At 36.8% G+C, this 23,133-nt stretch overlaps 1 protein-coding gene across 8 annotated transcripts in view; it reads left to right on the top strand.

Annotated features, from left to right (window-relative positions):
- The window catches only part of POLI (DNA polymerase iota), an 81,747-nt gene that overhangs the window by 27,224 nt on the left and 31,390 nt on the right, over positions 1–23,133 (top strand). For 6 of the 8 annotated variants that reach the window (XM_077135428.1, XM_077135427.1, XM_077135432.1 and 3 more), the window contains 2 exons: positions 9,654–9,859; positions 11,533–12,627. The exons of 1 other annotated variant lie outside the window; for it this stretch is intronic. In XM_077135428.1, the coding sequence (XP_076991543.1) occupies positions 9,654–9,859; positions 11,533–12,324 (998 nt within the window). In that variant the 3' untranslated portion in view covers positions 12,325–12,627. Of the gene's footprint in view, positions 1–8,652; positions 8,776–9,653; positions 9,860–11,532; positions 12,628–23,133 lie in introns of those variants that run through there. One more of the 8 variants, XR_013165111.1, reaches the window with a different exon arrangement.

Here is a 23,133-nt window from a genome sequence, read left to right as displayed (position 1 = left end):
AGAAATTTTCACTGAAAATTTCCCAACTCTTATGAAAGACCTAAAATTACAGATCCAAGAAGTGCAGTGCACCCCAAAGAGATTAGACCCAAATAGGCGTTCTCCAAGACACTTACTAGTTAGAATGTCAGAGGTCAAAGAGAAAGAGAGGATCTTGAAAGCAGCAAGAGAAAAACAATCCATCACATACAAGGGAAACCCAATAAGACTATGTGTAGATTTCTCAGCAGAAACCATGGAGGCTAGAAGACAGTGGGATGATATATTTCAATTACTAAAAGAGAAAAACTGCCAACCAAGACTCCTATATCCAGCAAAATTGTCCTTCAAAAATGAGGGAGAAATTAAATCATTCTTAGACAAAAAGTCACTGAGAGAATTTGTGACCAAGTGACCAGCTCTGCAAGAAATACTAAAGGGAGCACTAGAGTCAGAACTGAAAAGACAGAAGAGAGAGGTATGGAGAAGAGTGTAGAAAGAAGGAAAGTCAGATATGATATATATAATACAAAAGGCAAAATGGTAGAGGAAAGTATTATCCAAACAGTAATAACACTAAATGTTAATGGACTGAATTCCCCAATCAAAAGACATAGAATGGCAGAATGGATTAAAAAACAGGATCCTTCTATATGCTGTCTACAGGAAACATATCTTAGACCCAAAGATAAACATAGGTTGAAAGGGAAAGGTTGGGAAAAGATATTTCATGCAAATAACAACCAGAAAATAGCAGGAGTGGCTATACTAATATCCAACAAGTTAGACTTCAAATGTAAAACAGTTAAAAGAGACAAAGAAGGACACTATATACTATTAAAAGGAACAATTAAACAAGAAGACATAACAATCATAAATATTTATGCACCGAACCAGAATGCCCCAAAATACGTGAGGAATACACTGCAAACACTGAAAAGGGAAATAGATACAAATACCATAATAGTTGGAGACTTCAATTCCCCACTCTCATCAATGGACAGAACATCTAGACAGAGGATAAATAAAGAAAAAGAGAATCTGAATATTACTATAAAGGAGCTAGACTTAACAGACATTTATAGGACATTAAATCCCACAACAGCAGGATACACCTTTTTCTCAAGTGCTCATGGATCATTCTCAAAGATAGACCATATGCTGGGTCACAAAGCAAGTCTTAACAAAATTAAAAAGATTGAAATCACGCACAACACTTTCTCGGATCATAAAGGAATGAAGTTGGAAATCAATAATAGGCGGAATGCCAGAAAATTCACAAATACGTGGAGGCTCAACAACACACTCTTAAACAACGAGTGGGTCAAAGAAGAAATTGCAAGAGAAATTAGTAAATACCTCGAGGCAAATGAAAATGAAAACACAACATATCAAAACTTACGGGATGCAGCAAAGGCAGTGCTAAGAGGGAAATTTGTTGCCCTAAATGCCTATATCAGAAAAGAAGAAAAGGCAAAAATGCAGGAATTAACTGTTCACTTGGAAGATCTGGAGAAAGAACAGCAAACTAACCCCAAAGCAAGCAAAAGGAAAGAAATAACAAAGATTAGAGCAGAAATAAATGAAATTGAAAACATGAAAACAATAGAGAAAATCAATAAGACCAGAAGTTGGTTCTATGAGAAAATCAATAAGATTGATGGGCCCTTAGCAAGATTGACAAAAAGAAGAAGAGAGAGGATGCAAATAAATAAGATCAGAAATGGAAGAGGAGACATAACTACTGACCTCACAGAAATAAAGGAGGTAATAACAGGATACTATGAACAACTTTACGCTAATAAATACAACAATTTAGATGAAATGGACGGGTTCCTGGAAAGACATGAACAACCAACTTTGACTCAAGAAGACATAGATGACCTCAACAAACCAATCACAAGTAAAGAAATTGAATTAGTCATTCAAAAGCTTCCTAAAAAGAAAAGTCTAGGACCAGATGGCTTCACATGTGAATTCTACCAAACGTTCCAGAAAGAATTAGTACCAATTCTCCTCAAACTCTTCAAAAAAATTGAACTGGAGGGAAAACTACCTAATTCATTCTATGAAGCCAACATCACCCTCATACCAAAACCAGGCAAAGATATTACAAAAAAAGAAAACTACAGGCCAATCTCTCTAATGAATATAGATGCAAAATCCTCAATAAAATTCTAGCAAATCGTATCCAACAACACATTAAAAGAATTATACATCATGACCAAGTAGGATTCATCCCAGGTATGCAAGGATGGTTCAACATAAGAAAATCAATTAATGTAATACACCATATCATCAAATCAAAGCAGAAAAATCACATGATCATCTCAATTGATGCAGAGAAGGCATTTGACAAGATTCAACATCCTTTCCTGTTGAAAACACTTCAAAAGATAGGAATACAAGGGAACTTCCTTAAAATGCTAGAGGGAATATATGAAAAACCCACAGCTAATATCATCCTCAATGGGGAAAAATTGAAAACTTTCCCCCTAAGATCAGGAACAAGACAAGGATGTCCATTATCACCACTATTATTCAACATTGTGTTGGAGGTTCTAGCCAGAGCAATTAGACAAGAAAAAGAAATACAAGGCATCAAAATTGGAAAGGAAGAAGTAAAACTATCACTGTTTGCAGATGATATGATACTATACGTCGAAAAACCGGAAAAATCCACAACAAAACTCCTAGAGCTAATAAATGAGTACAGCAAAGTAGCAGGTTACAAGATCAACATTCAAAAATCTGTAGCATTTCTATACACTAGTAATGAACAAGCTGAGGGGGAAATCAAGAAACGAATCCCATTTACAATTGCAACTAAAAGAATAAAATACCTAGGAATAAATTTAACTAAAGAGACAAAAAACCTATATAAAGAAAACTACAAAAAAAACTGTTAAAAGAAATCACAGAAGACCTAAATAGATGGAAGGGCATACCATGTTCATGGATTGGAAGACTAAATATAGTTAAGATGTCAGTCCTACCTAAATTGATTTACAGATTCAATGCAATACCAATCAAAATCCCAACAACTTATTTTTCAGAAATAGAAAAACCAATAAGAAAATTTATCTGGAAGGGCACGGTGCCCCAAATTGCTAAAAACATCTTGAGGGAAAAAAACGAAGCTGGAGGTCTCGCGCTGCCTGACTTTAAGGCATATTATGAAGCCACAGTGGTCAAAACAGCATGGTATTGGCATAAAGATAGATATATCGACCAATGGAATGGAATAGAGTGCTCAGATATAGACCCTCTCATCTATGGACATTTGATCTTTGATAAGGCAGTCAAGCCAACTCACCTGGGACAGAACAGTCTCTTCAATAACTGGTGCCTAGAGAACTGGATATCCATATGCAAAAGAATGAAAGAAGACCCATCTCTCACACCCTATACAAAAGTTAACTCAAAATGGATCAAAGATCTAAACATTAGGTCTAAGACCATAAAACAGTTAGAGGAAAATGTAGGGAGATATCTTATGGATCTTACAATTGGAGGCGGTTTTATGGACCTTAAACCTAAAGCAAGAACACTGAAGAAGGAAATAAATAAATGGGAGCTCCTCAAAATTAAACACTTCTGTGCATCAAAGAACTTCATCAAGAAAGTAGAAAGACAGCCTACACAATGGGAGACAATATTTGGAAATGATATATCAGATAAAGGTCTAGTATCCAGAATTTATAAAGAGATTGTTCAACTCAACAGCAAAAAGACAGCCAACCCAATTACAAAATGGGAAAAAGACTTGAACAGACACCTCTCAGAAGAGGAAATACAAATGGCCAAAAGGCACATGAAGAGATGCTGAATGTCCCTGGCCATTAGAGAAATGCAAATCAAAACCACAATGAGATATCATCTCACACCCACCAGAATGGCCATTACCAGCAAAACAGAAAATGACAAGTGCTGGAGAGGATGCGGAGAAAGAGGCACACTTATCCACTGTTGGTGGGAATGTCAAAGGGTGCAACCACTGTGGAAGGCAGTTCGGTGGTTCCTCCAAAAGCTGAATATAGAATTGCCATATGACCCAGCAATACCATTGCTAGGTATCTATTCAGAGGACTTAAGGGCAAAGACACAAACGGACATTTGCACACCAATGTTTATAGCAGCATTATTTACAATTGCAAAGAGATGGAAACAGCCAAAATCTCCATCAACAGAAGAGTGGCTAAACAAACTGTGGTATATACATACGATGGAATATTATGCAGCTTTAAGACAAGATAAACTTATGAACCATGTAATAACATGGATGGACCTAGAGAATATTATGCTGAGTGAATCCAGCCAAAAACTAAAGGACAAATACTGTATGGTCCCACTGATGTGAACAGACATTCGAGAATAAATTTGGAATATGTCATTGGTAACAGAGTCCAGCAGGAGGTAGAAACAGGGTAAGATAATGGCCAATTGGAGTTGAAGGGATACAGACGGTGTAACAGGATTAGATACAAAAACAAAAAATGGACAGCACAATAATACCTAATTGTAAAGTAATCATGTTAAAACACTGAATGAAGCTGCATCTGAGCTATAGGTTTTTGTTTTGTTTTGTTTTGTTTTGATTTTACTATTATTACTTTTATTTTTTTCTCTATATTAACATTCTATATCTTTTTCGGTTATGTTGCTAGTTCTTCTAAACCGATACAAATGTACTAAGAAATGATGATCATGCATCTATGTGATGATGTTAAGAATTACTGATTTCATTTGTAGAATGGTATGATTTCTAAATGTTGGGTTAATTTCTTTTTTTCCGTTAATTAAAAAAAAAAAAAAAAAAGAGAAGGGGTAATTGGAGCTGAAGGGATACAGACTGTACAACGGGACTGGATATAAAAACTCCGAAATGGACAGCACAATACTACCCAATTGTAAAGCAATTATGTTAAAACACTGAATGAAGCTGCATGTGAGGTATAGGTTTTTTTTTTTCTTTCTATTATTGTTTTAATTCTTATTTTGTTGTCTTTTTATTTCTTTTTCTAAATCGATGCAAATGTACTAAGAAATGATGAATATGCAACTATGTGATGTTATTAAGAATTACTGATTGTACATGTAGAATGGAATGATTTCTAATTGTTTTGTTAATTCTTTTTTTAATTAATAAAAAAAAAAAAAGAATTCAACTTGGGGAAGTTGAGTTTTCCCCCATTCTCACTTTGCAAATACTTTTCCACTCGCTGATCAAATCATTCTGGGATTCATTAAGGCATCACCTGGACAAACCAACAAAATTTCATGTTCTATACCAAGTTCCATGTACTTAAGGTGTTCAACCAACTATCTACATAAGTTATATTAGGAGATGCACTAGTCAAAGTATAATTTGTACCAAATAAACATTTTTTGCTTTAGTCTCACATATAAGTTGAAATTTTAAAATATTAATTACCATCTGTTTTCAGCCACTGCAGTAATGACATTCTTTTGTTCTTCCTCATGCAAAAACATTTTTTAAATTTGTTCATTTAGTCACTATCATTATACACTCTAGGCATTCCTAGATTATACCATCTCAATCTTTATCATCTATCTTACTTTGTGATTTCATTTATTTCCCAGCCCTCCTCCCTCTATCATTCTCATATGCAGCTTCATTCAGTGTTTTAACATAATTGTATTACTGTTAGGTAATATTGTGCTGTCCATTTCTGAGTTTTTATATTGTCTGTATTCCTTCTATCCCTTCAGCTCCAATGACCCAATATCTTACACTGTTTCTGTCTCCTGATGGTCTCTGTTACCAATGAAATATTCCAAGTTTATTCACTAATGTCAGTTCATATCAGTGAGGCCATACAGTATTTGTCCTTTCGTTTCTGGCTATTCACACTCAGCGTAATGTCCTTAAGGTCCATTCATGTTGTTACATATTTTATAACTTTATTCTGTCTTACAGCTGCATAATATTCCATCTTATGTAAATGCCACAGTTTGTTTAGCCAACCGTCTGTTGATGGACATTTTGGTTGCTTCCATCTCTTGGTAATTGTAAATAAAGCTGCTATAAACATTGGTGTGTGAATGTCCATTTGTGTCCTTGCCCTCAGGTCCTTTGAGTAGAGACAGCATATAGATGGGTCCTGTTTTTTTTTTTTTTTTTTTTTTTTAAGGAAAGACAGAGAGAAGGAAGGAAGGATAGAAGGAAGGGAAACATCTTTTAAACATTTTCTTGTATTCTGTTTCTCCGTTTTTGTTACATGGGCTGGGGCCGGGAATCGAACCGAGGTCCTCCGGCATAGCAGGCAAGCACTTTGCCCGCTGAGCCACCGCGGCCCGCCCCTGGGTCCTGTTTTTTAATCCATTCTGCCAGACTATGTCTTTTGATTGGAGAGTTTAATCCATTAACATTCATTGTTATTACTGCATGGGTAGTACTTTCTTCTACTATTTTGCCTTCTGGATTTTATAAGTCATATCTAATTTTCCTTCTTTTTACCTTTACTCATAGTCTTCCTTTCTACACTCTTCTCCACACCTCTCTCTTCTGTCTTTTCATAACTGTCTCTAGTGCTCCCTTTAGTATTTCTTGCAGAGCTGGTCTCTTGGTCACAAATTCTCTCAGTGATTTTTTGTCTGCAAATGTTTTAATTTCTCCCTCATTTTTGAAGGACAGTTTTGCTGGATATAGAATTCTTGGTTGGCAGTTTTTCTCTTTTAATAATTTAAATCTATCATCCCACTGTCGTCTCGCCTCCATGGTTTCTGCTGAGAGATCTGTGCATATTCATGTTGGGCTTTCCTTGTATATGATGGATTACTTTTCTCTTCCTGCTTCCAAGATTCTCTCTTTCTCTTTAACCTCTGACATTCTGATTAGTAAATGTCTTGGAGTATGTCTATTTGGATCTATTCTCTTTGGGGTATGCTGCACTTCTTGGATCTGTAATTTTAAGTCTTTCATAAGAGTTGGGAAATTTTCAGTGATAATTTCCTCCATTAGTTTTTCTCCTCCTTTTCCCTTCTCTTCTCCTTCTGGGACACCCACAACACGTATATTCGTACGCTTCATATTGTCCTTCAATTCCCTGAGTCCCTGCTCATATTTTTCCATTTTTTTCCCTATATTTTCTTTTTCTTGCTGGATTTCAGATGTTCTGTCCTCCAGTTCATTAATCCTATGTTCTGTCTCTCGAAATCTATTATTGTAGGTTTCCTTTGTTTTTTTCATTTCTTCTACCTTGACTTTCATTCCCATAAGTTCTGTGATTTATTTTTTCAGACTTTCAGTTTCTTCTTTTTGTTCATTCCTTGCCTTCTTTATATCCTCCCTCAATTTGTTGATTTGGTTTTTGATGAGGTTTTCTATGTCTGTTCGTATATTCTGAATTAATTATTTCACCTCTTGTGTGTCATTTGAATTGTTGGTTTGTTCCTTTGACTGGGCTATATCTTCAATTTTCCTAGTGTGATTTGTTATTTTTTGCTGGTGTCTAGGCATTTAATTACCTTAATTAGTTTATTCTGGAGATTGCTTTCAGTTCTTTTACCTAGGGTTTTCTTGCTGGATGAAATTGTTGTCTATCTGTTCTTTGACATTCAGTTCAGCTTAATCTGGACCTCTAGCTTAAGTTTTGTTTAACAGAGGAGAATTTTTCAGTTCTTTTTTTCTTGTTTCTTGCCCTGCTTATATGGTGCCTTCCTCCCCCACCCTTAGGAGGCTCTACTTAGATATTATAGACCCCAGCCAGATTTCCTAGACCAAACTGGCCTCCTATCCGGAGGAAAGAGTCACCTGTGTCGGTTTTCCCTGAGGTGGAAACCCAGCAGGTTGAAAGACTTTCCTGTGACGTCTCTGGACTCTGTTTTTCTTATCCTGCCCAGTATGTGGCGCTTGTCTGCCTGCAGGTCCCACCAGCATAAGATGATGCAGTACCTTTATCTTTGGCACACTCCACCTGCTGGGGGCGTGGTGGAGACAGAGGAGAGGTTGTAGGCTGGTTTTAATGGCTTCAAATTCCAAGCCCTGGTGTCTGAATTCCTTGAGGGGGGGATTCCACCTGAGTTGGGCTTCACCCCTCCCCTGGGGAAGGCACAGGCTCCAGACAAGCCCCCAAAGGAGCTGACTTCTGCCTATGCCTGGGGCAGTTGCAGCCTGAGAAGTCCTGCTGCTATATCCAAAGGCAGTCAAGCCTTTGTAGAAACACAGCCACAAAAACCTCTGTTTCCTTCTTTTTTTTTCCCCCCTTTTCCGCCAGCCCTGCCCTCTTGGCGCTGGGGCAAAAATGAGCAACCTCTGCTTTGACCAGGTTCACCTAAGCTGGGGTCCTATTTTTAGTAGTCAGAATTTGTTAATTAATTCCACAACTGGCGTTTGATTGTGCTCAGTCCCTGCTGCTGGTCAATTTCCTTTCCTTTCCCCTCTGGGACGCGGCCTGTGAGGGAGGGGCGCCGGCTGCCACAGCTTTGGGAACTCATGGTTCTGTGGGGGCTCACAGCTGGTCCAACTGGTCCAGACTGGGGTACTCTGTGTATCTGGTCACTGACGTGGCCCCAGGAGCTGTTCTGTACTGTTTCTGGTTATTTAGTAGTTGTTCTGACGGACGAACTAAAATGTGCACATTGTTAAGCCGCCATTTTGTCCCAAGACATTTTTAAGTCTGCTTTGCCTTGCCTTTTGCTTTCTACTAGGCTCTCTTGCATCTCCCCTGTGTGTGCACATAGCTCCCCTAGTCAATGATGTGTGGAGAGCTTGAGCCTTCTCTGATCTTGTCTTCCCTCCATGTGATTGTAAGCTCCCAGCCATCTAAGTTTGTGAGTATAGCTTATCTAGTCCCTTTGTGTCTCACTCATTTTCAGATCTGGTTAAATTTCAGACAGGTCCACTGATCTTTTTTTTTAATTATTATTTTTAATTTGTATGCTATATGGTGGGGGTCACATTTAATTCTTTTTCCATTTGAGTATCCAGTTATTGTGGCACTATTTGTTGAAATTTTTTTTTTGAAGTCAATGGGCCAGGAATCATACCTGGGTTTTGGTTGTTGCAGGTGAGAATTTTACCACTGAAGTACTCTTGCATCTCAGTTCCACTGATCTTTTGCTCACCCTTTCTGCAAAGGCAATCTCAGCTAGCAGACCTGTGGGATTTCCCTTTTTGTTTCATAAAAATTAGCTAATTTTATTGATAATTTTGCTGAATGTAGGCTTTTGCCCTCTGTCCCAAATCAAGTCTGTCCTGTCTGACAGCTGAGCTGCTCGATAAAGGGGGATGTGAATTAGCCCCAGCTAATAAGGTTGCTGTCTCCCACTGTTCTTATCTAAATTCTAGCAGCTTTTCATAAATCAACCCTTATCAACATTCTTCACTTTTTCTTGCCTTTGGTTCATTTCCAGATCTCGGAAATGGTTATTTTTGACAATTTTGTCCAATTTTATAGTTTTTTAGGGAAAAGATTTTCCAATTTCTTCATTCTACCATAGCCGAGAAATCCCATATCTCAAATCTTTTGAGTATTGTAACTCATTTGGTGTTTAGTATTAATGTTGAATTGTCCCACTTTAGTACATGATGTTGAAGTGATATAATTCCCTATTCTAATCTAATTCTGATCAGCAGTATTTTCAGAATTAAGATCATAATAATTATTATATAATGTGTTTAGATATTGTCTTTTAAACACTTTATTTAGGAAATTATGATGTGATGACCCCAATGGTTGAAATACTTATGAAGCTTTTTCGAAATATGGTGAATGTGAAGATGCCATTTCATCTTACCCTTATAAGTGTATGTTTCTGCAATCTTAAAGCACTTAATACGACTAAGAAAGGACCTATCGATTATTATTTAACACCATCATTATCAACAACTTCACATTCTGGCAAGCGCAGTTTTGTAAGTATACTCTTTATCATAAGTTTTCTAAGTATATTCTTACTGGATTTATGGGGTTAGATTACAAAACTAAGTTCATGTTTAACTGTTGTAATTTAGAGATTTTTTCCAGGTGATATTGTTTGGATAATTTACTAGTTTACAGCACCTATCATATATTATGATTGCTGCCCTTAAATACATCTACTTAGCATCCCTGGAGAGAAAACCATTGTGAAAGTTCCCTGTTATGAAATTATTAATACATTTTACAATAGAATACAGAAATATGATGGGTTAACTCATAAAGTAGAAAAATATTTCCAGAAACCAGAAATTAAATCTTTTCGCCTGTGTATTTATACATAAACTGTCAGTCCCTTCCACCCCCCCACCCCAGGGTTTTTTGTTGTTGTTGTTTGTTAAAATATTTAAATTTTCTTGTTTTGAAATGATACTGAATTCTAATGGTAACATTGATAGAATATGACTACTGATTTTACAGTTGTATAAATTAAGATCATAGCAGTTAAGAGGCAAAGGGCAGTTATATTTTCAAGTGACTAAAATGAAAACACCTAGATATGGTATTTTGGTGAACTGCTAGTTAACTACAATTTAATAAATGTAGGATGGTTGAAAAAATAATTATCTTTTTCTAAATTGTTCATGCTTATAATTAACTCTTAATTTAAAATAATTTTATTATATCTTTCATTGTTTAGTAATTAAGTATAATTTTTGTAATACTTTCATTTATATTTAAGTTTAACATGAGAGCAGAATATTGTTTTAGAAATAATTAGTGCCCTCTTCATATTACTTTTTCTGTGATTCTTTTCATTCTGCTTATTAAATGAAACTTTAAAAGGCATTTCCTTTTTATTTTTAAATAAATTTGTAGAGTGGAAACTCAAGGTCCCTAGCTTACAGAGGTATTGGAGGACTATGTATAAGTGAAAGTACTTGATACATGTTTGGCACACAGTAGGTGCTCAGTAAATGAAAAGGCCCTAATCTCTTATTCTCTCTTTGTTTTTTGAAAGTTACTGTTGTGTTGGTTTTACTGTGGTATAATTGGCTGCACATAGATTTTTATGAAGCTTAGAGCTAAAAGGAAAATTAAGTAAAAAACTTTATGTAGAAAAATTATATGAATTACAATTGAAGATATTTTCTAATTTTTATTTTACAAATATAAAATAATTTTACATGTAAATTGTATGTTGAATATTTATTATAAAAGTGTTTTTTTTTAGTTTCTGTTAAATGTTTAACTTCAGAATAATAATTTTTAGAAAACCAGCTTGTGCTATATACATGCCTTTTTTAAGAACGTCCTTAGTCACTCACTTTTTCTAGGCCACCATTTTTTTTTATTCACCCAACTAAAAGTTTGAATACATGATTGCTATGTTCCTTTCTAGATCTCCAGATACATACTTTCCTTCTGCTTAATGCCATCGTGGAAAGATACTTTTGCAGAGTAAAAGATCCATACAATACCCTACAATAATGTGCCTAATTGTGGTGGCCTAATCATCTGTAGTTGTTTGGAATAGGTCACAAAGGATTGAAGTTGTTGAATAGGATAGAAACACTTTGATATAATAGCTACTACAGACACACTTCAGAAGCATGGATAGTTAAAAGATACCAGATATCTAAATTACTTTGTTTATTCTCTATTCTAGAAGATGAAAGATACTCATATGGAAGATTATTCAAAAGACAAAGAAACAAACTGGGATTTTCTACCAAGTCGAAGAATTGAAAGTGCGAGAACTGGGGAGTCTCCACAAGAGACTACAAATTTTTCTAAAGAAAAAGACATCAATGAATTCTTATTCTGTTCACTTCCAGAGGGTATTGACCAAGAAGTCTTTAAGCAGCTTCCAGTAGATATTCAAGAAGAAATTCTTTCTGGAAAATCTAGGGAAAAATTTCAAGGGAAAGGAAGTTTGAGTTGTCCAGTACATGCTTCCAAAGGAGTATTATCTTTCTTTTCTACAAAACAGATGCAAGATAGTCCCTCAAATCCTAGAGACCATTTTTCCAATAGCAAACAGGTATCTTCTGTATCTCACTGTGAACCAGGAACATCAGGCTTAAATAGCAGTAGGTCCTCTTATCTGTCTAGCCACAAGGATTATCCACATTATTTAGACAGTGGATTAAAAGATGAACGAATGAGTCAAGGACCTAAAGAATCTCAAGGGTTCCATTTTTCAAGTACAAACCCTGCTGTGTCTGTTTTCCATTCATTTCCGGATTTGCAAAGTGAGCAACTTTCCCCCAAAAACCACACTACAGAAGATAACCATAAGCATGCTATACGCTCTCATCATGAAGCACTTATAGAAAGTAGAGAGCAAGATTCTGCAGAGGAGAAAATTGCTTTTCCTTCTGACATTGATCCTGAAGTTTTCTATGAGTTACCAGAAGAGGTACAAAAAGAGCTATTGGCTGAATGGAAGAAAACCTGATCTTATGTCCAAATTTTACATAAATAGGCATGTTCAGAAGAAAGAAATGTCTAAAAAGTCAGGAAAATACCATTGCTTTCAAATTGGCAGTTTGCTAAATTCTTTTAAATGAAACATCAGACATTCGATAATGTAGTAATCCAATGTACAGTGTTTCCAATAAAGCAGGAAGAGTTAGGGTAAGTAAATTCCTGCACAAAGCATAAAAATGTTCATAACAGAAGAAATAATGTAAAATATTATCTTCTTCTTATTTCTAAAGCTATTTTATATTGCTTTTCAATAAAAAGAATATCATGGTCAGCATTAGTATATTATCCATAAATTGGGAGAAAGGTGTATTTGCCTGCCTATAATAAACTAGCTGAATCATTGCTGTGCTGTAACAAACAACAAATTTTCTTTGGACGTGGAATAGCTCAAGAAATTCTATTACAAGCCGAATAAGAAATCCTATTGCCAACTAACCTATTAAAAGATGTAGATATCTTTGATTAGAGTCTAATGTACCATTAATAAGTTATTTTTATTTTTTAACATATTAGAGCAGTGTATATTGAATTAATACTTAGTACACATAGGACCTACTTCAGTGCCAGCACATGGAGAGCATTAAATAAATATTGAATAAATGAATTGTGGGACAATGGCCAGATAGGGAGTTGTGAGGATTGCATATGTTGTGGAAAACAGAGTGTTAAAAGGAGTTCTCCATACAAGGAGATAAGGGGGAAGTATAGATAGCAGAAATGCAAGTTGATGGGCCCATAAGAATGTTGCATAAAAGAAGAAATCCATTTTCTTCTAGCCAGTTTTTAGGGTTTGAAAGCAATGGATTAGATGTTCCTACATCCTCTACATTTCAGAGTGAGAATAAAGATCTCATCCCCACAACAAATATATGTAATTGCTAAATTTATGGGTGTCCCTTCCCATTGTCACCACTGCCTTCCTTGTTTCCTTGCCAGATTAAAAACTGGATATAAGACTAAGGGCACTTTGTAATCTGTAAGAAGTAGAGGATGTTTCTAGAAACACACCAAAGTAGTGGTGTGGGTGAGAAACAAAAAAATTGAAGTCAGTCCTGTAGTGCAGTTTATAACCTTTGCAGATATAATTTAAAGACAGTAAAAATAAATTATATGACTGTAAATAAAGACTAGCTTAAAAATAGTTTCTTCCAGGTCAGAAGTTTTAACTTAATTTTATACTTCTAGGAAGTTGAAAATCCCCTAACCACCAAAGATTTTTAACAAGTAGCTTGGAGTTATCAAAAATAACCTGGAGCAGGAACATCAGAAGTTGTTCAACATGCAAATATTTAGTGCTCTGAATTAAGGGCTCTTAAATAGTTTGTATATTCTACATGTAGTATTTGTAAGGCAGCTAAACTCATAAAAGAATTATATCTATTTTTGTAGATTTTTTTAAATGTCTAATAAAAAACAGTTAAGAAAGGTAAGAAAGTAAATGATCTTGATCAGTTTAAAAATAGAAGGCAGAATAGAGAGTGAGTGGTTAAAAGTGAAATTTCTGGAGTGAGAATGCCTGGGTTATATCATAGCTGTGCTACTTACTCTCTGTGGCCTTAGTTCTCTCCTTGAACTTCACTGTACCTCAGAATTTAACTTTTTAGGTTATCTTATCTTTGCCTGCTTTTTGGGAAGCTTTTGAATGACTGATTCAATTTCTTTACTTGTGATTGGTTTGTTGAGGTCGTCTATTTCTTCTTGAGTCAAAGTTGGTTGTTCATGCCTTTCTAGGAACTTGTCCATTTCATCTACATTGTTGTATTTATTAGCGAAAAGTTGTTCATAGTATCCTGTTATTACCTCCTTTATTTCTGTGAGGTCAGTGGTTATGTCTCCTCTTCCATTTCTGATCTTATTTATTTGCGTCCTCTCTCTTCTTTTTGTCCATCTTGCTAAGGGCCCATCAATCTTATTGATTTTCTCATAGAACCAACTTCTGGTCTTATTGATTTTCTCTGTTGTTTTCATGTTCTCAATTTCATTTATTTCTGCTCTAATCTTTGTTATTTCTTTCCTTTTGCTTGCTTTGGGGTTAGTTTGCTGTTCTTTCTCCAGTTCTTCCAAGTGGACAGTTAATTCCTGCATTTTTGCCTTTTCTTCTTTTCTGATATAGGCATTTAGGGCAATAAATTTCCCTCTTAGCACTGCCTTTGCTGCATCCCATAGGTTTTGATATGTTGTGTTTTCATTTTCATTCACCTTGAGATATTTACTAACTTCTCTTGTAATTTCTTCCTTGAGCCACTTGTTTAAGAGTGTGTTGTTGAGCCTCCACATATTGTGAATTTTCTGGCACTCTGCCTATTATTGATTTCCAACTTCATTCCTTTATGATCTGAGAAAGTGTTGTGTATGATTTCAATCTTTTTAAATTTGTTGAGACTTGCTTTGTGACCCAGCATATGGTCTGTCTTTGAGAATGATCCATGAGCACTTGAGAAAAAGGTGTATCCTGCTGTTGTGGGGTGTAATGTCCTATAAATGTCTGTTAAGTCTAGCTCATTTATTGTAATATTCAAATTCTCTGTTTCTTTATTGATCCTCTGTCTAGATGTTCTGTCCATTGATGAGAGTGGGGAATTGAAGTCTCCAACTATTATGGTAGATGTGTCTATTTCCCTTTTCAGTGATTGCAGTGTATTCCTCACGTATTTTGGGGCATTCTGATTCGGTGCGTAAATATTTATGATTGTTATGTCTTCTTGTTGAATTGTTCCTTTTTTTAGTAGATAGTATCCTTCTTTGTTTCTTTTAACTGTTTTACATTTGAAGTCTAATTTGTTGGATATTAGTATAGCTACTCCTGCTCTTTTCTGGTTGTTATTTGCATGAAATATCTTTTCCCAACCTTTCACTTTCAACCTATGCTTATCTTTGGGTCTAAGATGTGTTTCCTGTAGACAGCATATAGAAGGATCCTGTTTTTTAAATCCATTCTGCCAGTCTATGTCTTTTGATTGGGGAATTCAGTCCATTAACATTTAGTGTTATTACTGTTTGGATAATACTTTCCTCTACCATTTTGCCTTTTGTATTATATATATCATATCTGATTTTCCTTCTTTCTACACTCTTCTCCATACCTCTCTCTTCTGTCTTTTCGTATCTGACTCTAGTGCTCCCTTTAGTATTTCTTGCAGAGCTGGTCTCTTGGTCACAAATTCTCTCAGTGACTTTTTGTCTGAAAATGTTTTAATTTCTCCCTCATTTTTGAGGGACAATTTTGCTGGATATAGAAGTCTTGGTTGGCAGTTTTTCTCTTTTAGTAATTTAAATATATCATCCCACTGTCTTCTAGGTTCCATAGTTTCTGCTGAGAAATCTACACATAGTCTTATTGGGTTTCCCTTGTATGTGATGGATTGTTTTTCTCTTGCTGCTTTCAAGATCCTCTCTTTCTCTTTGACCTCTGACATTCTAACTAGTAAGTGTCTTGGAGAATGCCTATTTGGATTTATTCTCTTTGGGGTGCGCTGCACTTCTTGTTTCTGTAATTTTAGGTCTTTCATAATAGTTGGGAAATTTTCAGTGATAATTTCTTCCATTAGTTTTTCTCCTCCTTTTCCCTTCTCTTCTCCTTCTGGGACACCCACAACACGTATATTTGTGCGCTTCATATTATCATTCAGTTCCCTGAGCCCCTGCTCAAATTTTTCCATTCTTTTCCCTATAGTTTCTGTTTCTTTTTGGATTTCAGATGTTCCATCCCCCAATTCACTAATTCTAGCCTCTGTCTCTTGAAATCTACCATTGTAGGTTTCCATTGTTTTTTTCATCTCTTCTACTGTGTCTTTCATTCCCATAAGTTCTGTGATTTGTTTTTTCAGACTTTCCATTTCTTCTTTTTTTTGATCCCATGTCTTCTTCATGTCCTCCCTCAATTTATTGATTTGGTTTTTGAAGAGGTTTTCCATTTCTGTTCGTATATTCAGCATTAGTTGTCTCAGCTCCTGTATCTCATTTGAGCTATTGGTTTGTTCCTTTGACTGGGCCATATCTTCAATTTTCCTGGTGTGATTTGTTATTTTTTGCTGGCGTCTGGGCATTTAATCAGATTTCCCTGAGTGTGGGACCCAGCAGTTGAAAGATTTTTCTGTGAAATCTCTGGGCTCTGTTTTTCTTATCCTGCCCAGTATGTGGTGCTTGTCTGTCTGCGGGTCCCACCAGCAAAAGATGTTGTGGCTCCTTTAACTTTGGAAGACTCTCGCTGCTGGGTGTGTGGTGGAGACAGAGGAAAGGTTGTAGGCTGGTTTTAATGGCTTCAAATTGTGAAGTCCTGGTATCTGCATTCCTTGAGAGAGGGATTCCACCTGAGTTGCGTTTCACCCCTCCCGCGGGGAAGGTTCAGGTCGTAGAGAGCCCTGAAAGCAGCCTGTTTCTGCGTTCGGGGCAGTTGCAACCTGTGTAATCCCAGCACTGAGCCCAGAGGCAACAAAGCCTCTGAAGAAACAGCTGCAGAAGGCTCTGTTTCACCCCCTTTCCTCTTTTTCAGTTAGCCCAATAGGCGACTTCCGCCTTGATCAGTTTTGCCTGAGCTGAGGGCCTATTTTTAGTAGTCAGAAGTTGTTCATTAATGCCAGTATTGGTGTTAGGTTGGGCTCAGTCTCTACTACTGTTGGAGACTCTTTCCTTTCCCTCCGGGAAGTCGTCTGTGGGGGAGGGGCGCCGGCCGCCGCGGCTTGGGGGACTGCTGATCTGAGGCTCCCAGCCGGCCCGGTAAGCCGCGTGTGTGGGAGGGGCTGTGGTCGCCAGCCACCGCGGCTTGGGGAAGTGCTGTTCCGAGGCTCCCAGTTGGGCCGGGAAGCCGCGTGGCGGGGGAGGGGCTCTGGTCGCCAGCTGCCACGGCTTGGGGAACCGCTGTTCCGAGGCTCCCAGCCGGCCTGGGAAGCCGCATGTGGGAGGGCTGCCGCAGCTTGGGGAACCACTGATCCGAGGCTCCCAGCCGGCCCAGGAAGCCACGTGTGTGGAAGGGGCTCTGGTCGCCGGCCGCTGCCGCTTGGGGAACTGCTGTTCCAAGGCTCCCAGCCGGCCCGGGAAGCCGTGTGTGGGAGGGCCGGCGCAGCTTGGGGAACCACCGATCTGAGGCTCCCAGCCGGCCCGGGAAGCTGCGTGTGTGGAAGGGGCTCCGGTTGCCGGCCACTGCGGCTTGGGGAACCGCCGCTCTGAGGCTCCCAGCTGGCCCGGGAAGCTCTGCCTGCTTTTAAGATTGTTTCTTTTTTTTCTTTGGTGTTTGGCATATTTACTGTAATGTTTGAAGGTGTGGATTGTTATTTATTCTAGGCATATTCTGGTTTCCTTTCGATTTATGTACATTCTGTAAAGTTCTCAGCCATTTAACTCTTCAAATATTGCTTCTCTTCTTCCAGGACTCTGCACAAATGATAGACTTTCTTGCCCTGTCCCTCATCTCTTTTTTTACATGGGTAGGCACCTCATGTCTCTTAATCTCATAATTTTTTCTCATCTTGTTACTCTGTGCTGCATTTTGGATAATATCACCAGCTGTGTGTTTCTGTTTACTAATTCATTTTTCAATGTCTTACCTATTTTAAAAGTTAATGATGGTTTTAATTTCTATATGTTCCATTTGATTATTTTTCTAATCTTCCTCTTTATTCATTACATTTCCTTCTAAGTGCATTTCAGTTTTTTTAACTCAGAAATACAGTTTATTCAATTTCTGATAATTTAAATATTTTAAGGTAAATTTGTGGTTATTGTTGTGTACTAATGTGGCTTGTTTCCTTGAGTGTGTGGCAAATATTGATCTGTGGGAAGACAAAGGACCAAATTGTGGATGCTTTCCTTCAGATACGATTTTCATTTGCTTCTCTTTTGAGTTAGGTCTACCAGTGCCTTGGCATCACTCTATCCTGTGTCAGGGGTCCAGACTGAATGTTGTTGTCTTGGTTTCAGTAGATCCCATACCTTGCTACTATCATAATTGTTTTGGCTCTTGAGGTCAGTTACAGCCAACTGTCAGCATTTGCCTCAGGACAACTCCCAACTTTCAAGTTTGCTTCCAACCTGATGCTTCCTGTTCCTTTCCTGCTTTTGTTACAGCTCTTTTTTTTTTTTTTCTTATTTCCGGTGTTATGGTAGAGGGTGGGAAGGCCTCGGAGATTTCCTTTATTTAGTACAATTACAGCAGTGATTGAAAAAGTTTGTTTTCTCTAGGATCCAGTGTTTTGTAGTGGGAGGACTCTTCAGGGTAACTACTCTACCATACTAAGTGCAAATCTATTTGGATTTATCTTTGCCATCTTATTTTGTGCTTTCTACCCTCTTTCTCTACGCTATGTTTCTTTCCTTACCCCTTGGTCTTTCCTGCTTCTTTTTTATTTTGATTGTTTAAGTTTTCCATTTATTATATAGTTTCCCTGTACTGATTTTAAAATTAAACATTCTATTACAAGTATTTTATGATTACCCTTTTTAATTGGATATTATTAATATTCTGTACATTTCAGTATTTGTTTAGACTTGCTGACAGGTTTATCATTTTTTCCCCCTCACATTTTTCTCTAGCATCTCAGATATTCCTTCTAATTTAGGTCTTTAGAACTGTGGGTTTAGAACTGTTCCTTGGGCTGTTTTAAGGTATTCACTTTTATCTTTGGAGATCTTCAGTTTTATTAGAATTTGTCTAGCCGTAGATTTTTTCTTTTTATGTTTGAAATTTAGGTGCTTTCTGAATCTTCAGATTTATGTCTTTCATCAAATCTGAATTCATTTCAATATTAAGCTTTCTATTGTGATATATACACACAGAGAAATGCATATACATAAATTAACATATTAATGAGTAATTATAAGTAACAACTGTGCAACAGTTTTTCCAGGTCAAGAAATAAAATATATCAAGTAATCAAGAAGTCCATGCTCTCTCCCTGAAATGTAGTCACAATCTGAAGTTAGTTACTTATTTCCTTCTTTTGCTTTATAGTTTTACCACTTATCTATTCATGTATAAACAATCTAGGTTAATTGTGCTGGGTTTTGAAATTTATACAAATAGAATCATACTGAATGTTTTTTGTGTCTTCTTTTTGACTTAATAGAAAATTCATCCGTATTGTTGCATATAGATGTAATTCACTCGTTTTCAATGCTATAGAGTATTCCATTATAAGAATATATGCAAATGAACTTACCCATTCTTTTGTTGATGGACATTTGGGTTCATAATAATCCAAAACTGAAACTATGCTTCTCTAAATATTTTGGTTTACAAATGTGTGTGCTTTTCCCATCTGGGGAATGGAATTGCTCTTGGAATTGTAAGGTATTGCATATCTTCAACTTTACTAGATAATGCCTTTGCTGATTTGAATCTGTTATGTACCCCAGAAAAGCCTATGTTCTTTTAATCCATCCCTGTGGGTACAGACCTATTGTGGGTAGGACCTTTTGCTTAGGTTATTTTATTGGGGATTCAATCCACCAATTCAAGGTGAGTCTTAATCCTTTACTGGAGACTTTTGTGAGAGGATAAAAGACAGAAAAAAAAACACAGAACTTAGAGAAGAATGCCTAGAAACATTTTACAGAGATCTTAGAGAGGACAGAAGCTGGGAGAGAAGGATCAGCATATGTTGCGTTGTACTTTCCATGTGACCAGATGCCAGCAGCCTTTCTGCTGAGAAGGTATCTTCCTCTTAATGCCTTAATTTGGACATTTTCATGGCCTTAGAACTGTAAATTTTTAACTTAATCCCCCTTAAAAAGCCAACCCATTTCTGGTATATTGCATTTTGGCAGCTTTAGCAAACCAAAACAATGCCCAAACCTTTTACCAAAGTGGCTGTACCAATTTCTCTTCCTATCGGAAATGAATAAATGTATAAGAATTTCATTTATTCTCAATTTTTACCAATACTTTACATGATCAGAAGTTGTAGATTTTGGAATATGATGTTTCAAATCATACTTAATCTGCAAATCACATAAATGATACGCATTTAAACTAAAAGATATGCATAAACTAAAAGATAAAGTTTTAAACTGCAATTACCTATTTTTAATGAGTTCAGTCACCTTTTCATATGTTTATCAGCAATTTGGATTTCCTCTTTCATGTTATGCTTATTAAATTTTTTCCCCAAATTGATATTTGGTTGTCTATCTTAACCACTTAAGAGAAGTTATTTTTATAACTGGTTTATTGCAGTTATATTCTATTTCACATTCTTTATGGTATTTTTTTTATGAGAAAAGATCATTATTTTCTCACTTTGCATTGCCATTTCTGTCATTTATCAAATATCCTTATATTTGTGGGTCTGTTTCTGGACTTTTTGTCTCCCCTTTATTTGTCTGTTTTACTATCCCTAAACTAATCCACTCTTTTTTTTAAAAAGTATATTTTTATTGATAAATCTTCACACACATACATTCCATATATGGTGCACAATCACTGGCTCACAAGATTGTCACATCATTGTGTATTCATCACCATGATCATTTTTTAGACCATCTGTATCACTTCAGAAAAAGAAATAAAAAGGAGAAAAAACCTCATACATAACCATACCCCTTACCCCTCCCTCTCATTGACTAGTAGTATTTCCATCTACCCAATTTATTTTATCCTTTGTCTCCCTTATGTATTCATTATCCATATTTGTTATTCATCTGTACATGCCCTAGATAAAAGGAGCAACAGGCACAAGGTTTTCACAATCTCACAGTCATATTGTAAATGTTATACCTTATACACTCATCTTTAAGAATCAAGGCTACTGGAACACTGCTCAGCAGTTTCAGATACTTCCCTCCAGCCATTTCAATACACCATAAACTACGAAGATAGCTATATAATGCAAAAGAATATCCTCCAGGATAACTTCTCAACTCTGAAATCTCTCAGCCACTGAAACTTTATTTTGTCTCATTTCTCTCTTCCCCCTTTCTCAATCCCTTGATGCTGGGTCCTGGCTTATTCCAGGCTTTCTGTCCTACGTTGCCAGGGAGATTGATTATACCCCTGATTCCATGTCCTATGTATGGGGAATGGTAGTGAGTTCACCTGCCAAGTTGGCTTAGAGAGGCCACATCTGAGCAACACAAGAGGTTCTTTGGTGGTGACTCTTAGGCCTAAATTTAAGAATTCTTAGCATATCCTTTGCAGGAAAAAGTTTCTTAGGGGCAAACCCCAAGATCGAGGGTTCAATCTATTGATTTGGTCATCCTCACTGCTTGTGAGAACATCAGAAATTCCCCAAATAGGGAAGTTGAATATTTCCTCCTTTCTCCCCAGTCCCACAAAGGAACCATGCAATACTGTATTCACTGCCCAAATTACTCTGGGATATATTGGGGCATCACGCTAACCTAGGCAAACCAATAAGATCTCACACTCTATTCAAGCTTCCATATAATTATGGTATTCCACTAAACTGACCATACAAGTTAAAATAGGAAACACACTACCCAAAATACAAATTTTGCCCCAAATAAACCTCTTTCCCTTTGGTCTCACACAGAAGTTGAATTTTTAAAATATGGACCATGTCATCCTTTACCCTGTATTCTAGTTTACCTTAGTCCTATCCAGATCAGCTTCATTTATATCTCTACTCAAAGTCTGATCCCTTTTTCAAGTTTTTAAAAAGTTCCTTATGAGGTACTGCTGACTCTTATAGTTTCAGAGCTCTAAATCTGAGTCTCAGGTGTCATGTAAATACCTGAAGTGTCTGGGAATGACCAGGTTATAAACAATCAGCTCAATATCTCAGAATTTACAAATAACAGTTACTGCTATTTGTGACTACTGTAAGAACTTAGAATCTAGAACCCTTTACAATAGGCCCTGCCCTGATAACCCATGTCTCAACTTCAGTTCACTGATTTTTTTTCTATTAGTCCATATCAGTGAAGCATGATCATATTTGTCTTTTTGTTCCTATATTTCATTCAAGATACAGTCCTTAAGGTTCACACACCTAGTTGCATGCCTCACAACTTCATTCCTTCTTGCCTCCTCTCACTAGTCCATTATATGTATACATCATAACTCCCCCTCCCCTTCCTCAGTCATTAGGCACCTTCATCCATTGTGGATTAGGAACACTGCCCCCAGAAACACCAGTGTGCAAATATCCATTCGAGTCCCCACATTCAGTTCCTCCACGTATATACAAAGCAACAGGGTTTCAGAATCATATGGTAACCCCATGCCTAGTCACCTGTGGTGTTATTTACAACTGTGACCCTGTGATCAGGAACCAGGAACCGAACCCAGGTCTCCGGCATGGCAGGAGAGAACTCTGCCTGCAGAGCCTCCCTGGCCCTCTGTTCATTTTTAAACAGTTTTATTCACACATCATAAAACATAACCTAAGTGCATAGACGTGCCTTCACCACCATAATCTATATGAAGACATTTCCTTTTCTTCAGCAAAGAATCTTTACCTCTTTCCCATACCCCCTGCCTGCTGACGTTTAGTTTTGGCCTAAGGCCTTTATCACATTCAGTGGTAGTATATTACAATGTTACTGTTGACTATAGACTCAATTTTGCATTGATTGTACTTTTCCACCCATATAATGTCTATTTTCAGCACCCTGCAATGTTGACATTCACTTGTCCTCACTCTTGCAAAAACGTTTTTCTATTTGTGCTTTTAACCACCATCATTGTCCACTCTAGGCATTCCTAAATTATACAATCTCAGTCTTTATCCTGTCTTTTCTTTTGGTTTCATTTGTGCCCCCAGCCCTTCTCCCTCAGTCATACTACATTCAGCTCATTCAGTGTACTTATATTATTGTACTA

Source organism: Tamandua tetradactyla, chromosome 18 (genome assembly GCF_023851605.1).
Source record: "Tamandua tetradactyla isolate mTamTet1 chromosome 18, mTamTet1.pri, whole genome shotgun sequence".
NCBI classification, from domain to species: domain Eukaryota; kingdom Metazoa; phylum Chordata; class Mammalia; order Pilosa; family Myrmecophagidae; genus Tamandua; species Tamandua tetradactyla.
Note: the sequence above shows the minus strand (reverse complement) of the source record. Positions and strands in the feature narration are given on the sequence as shown.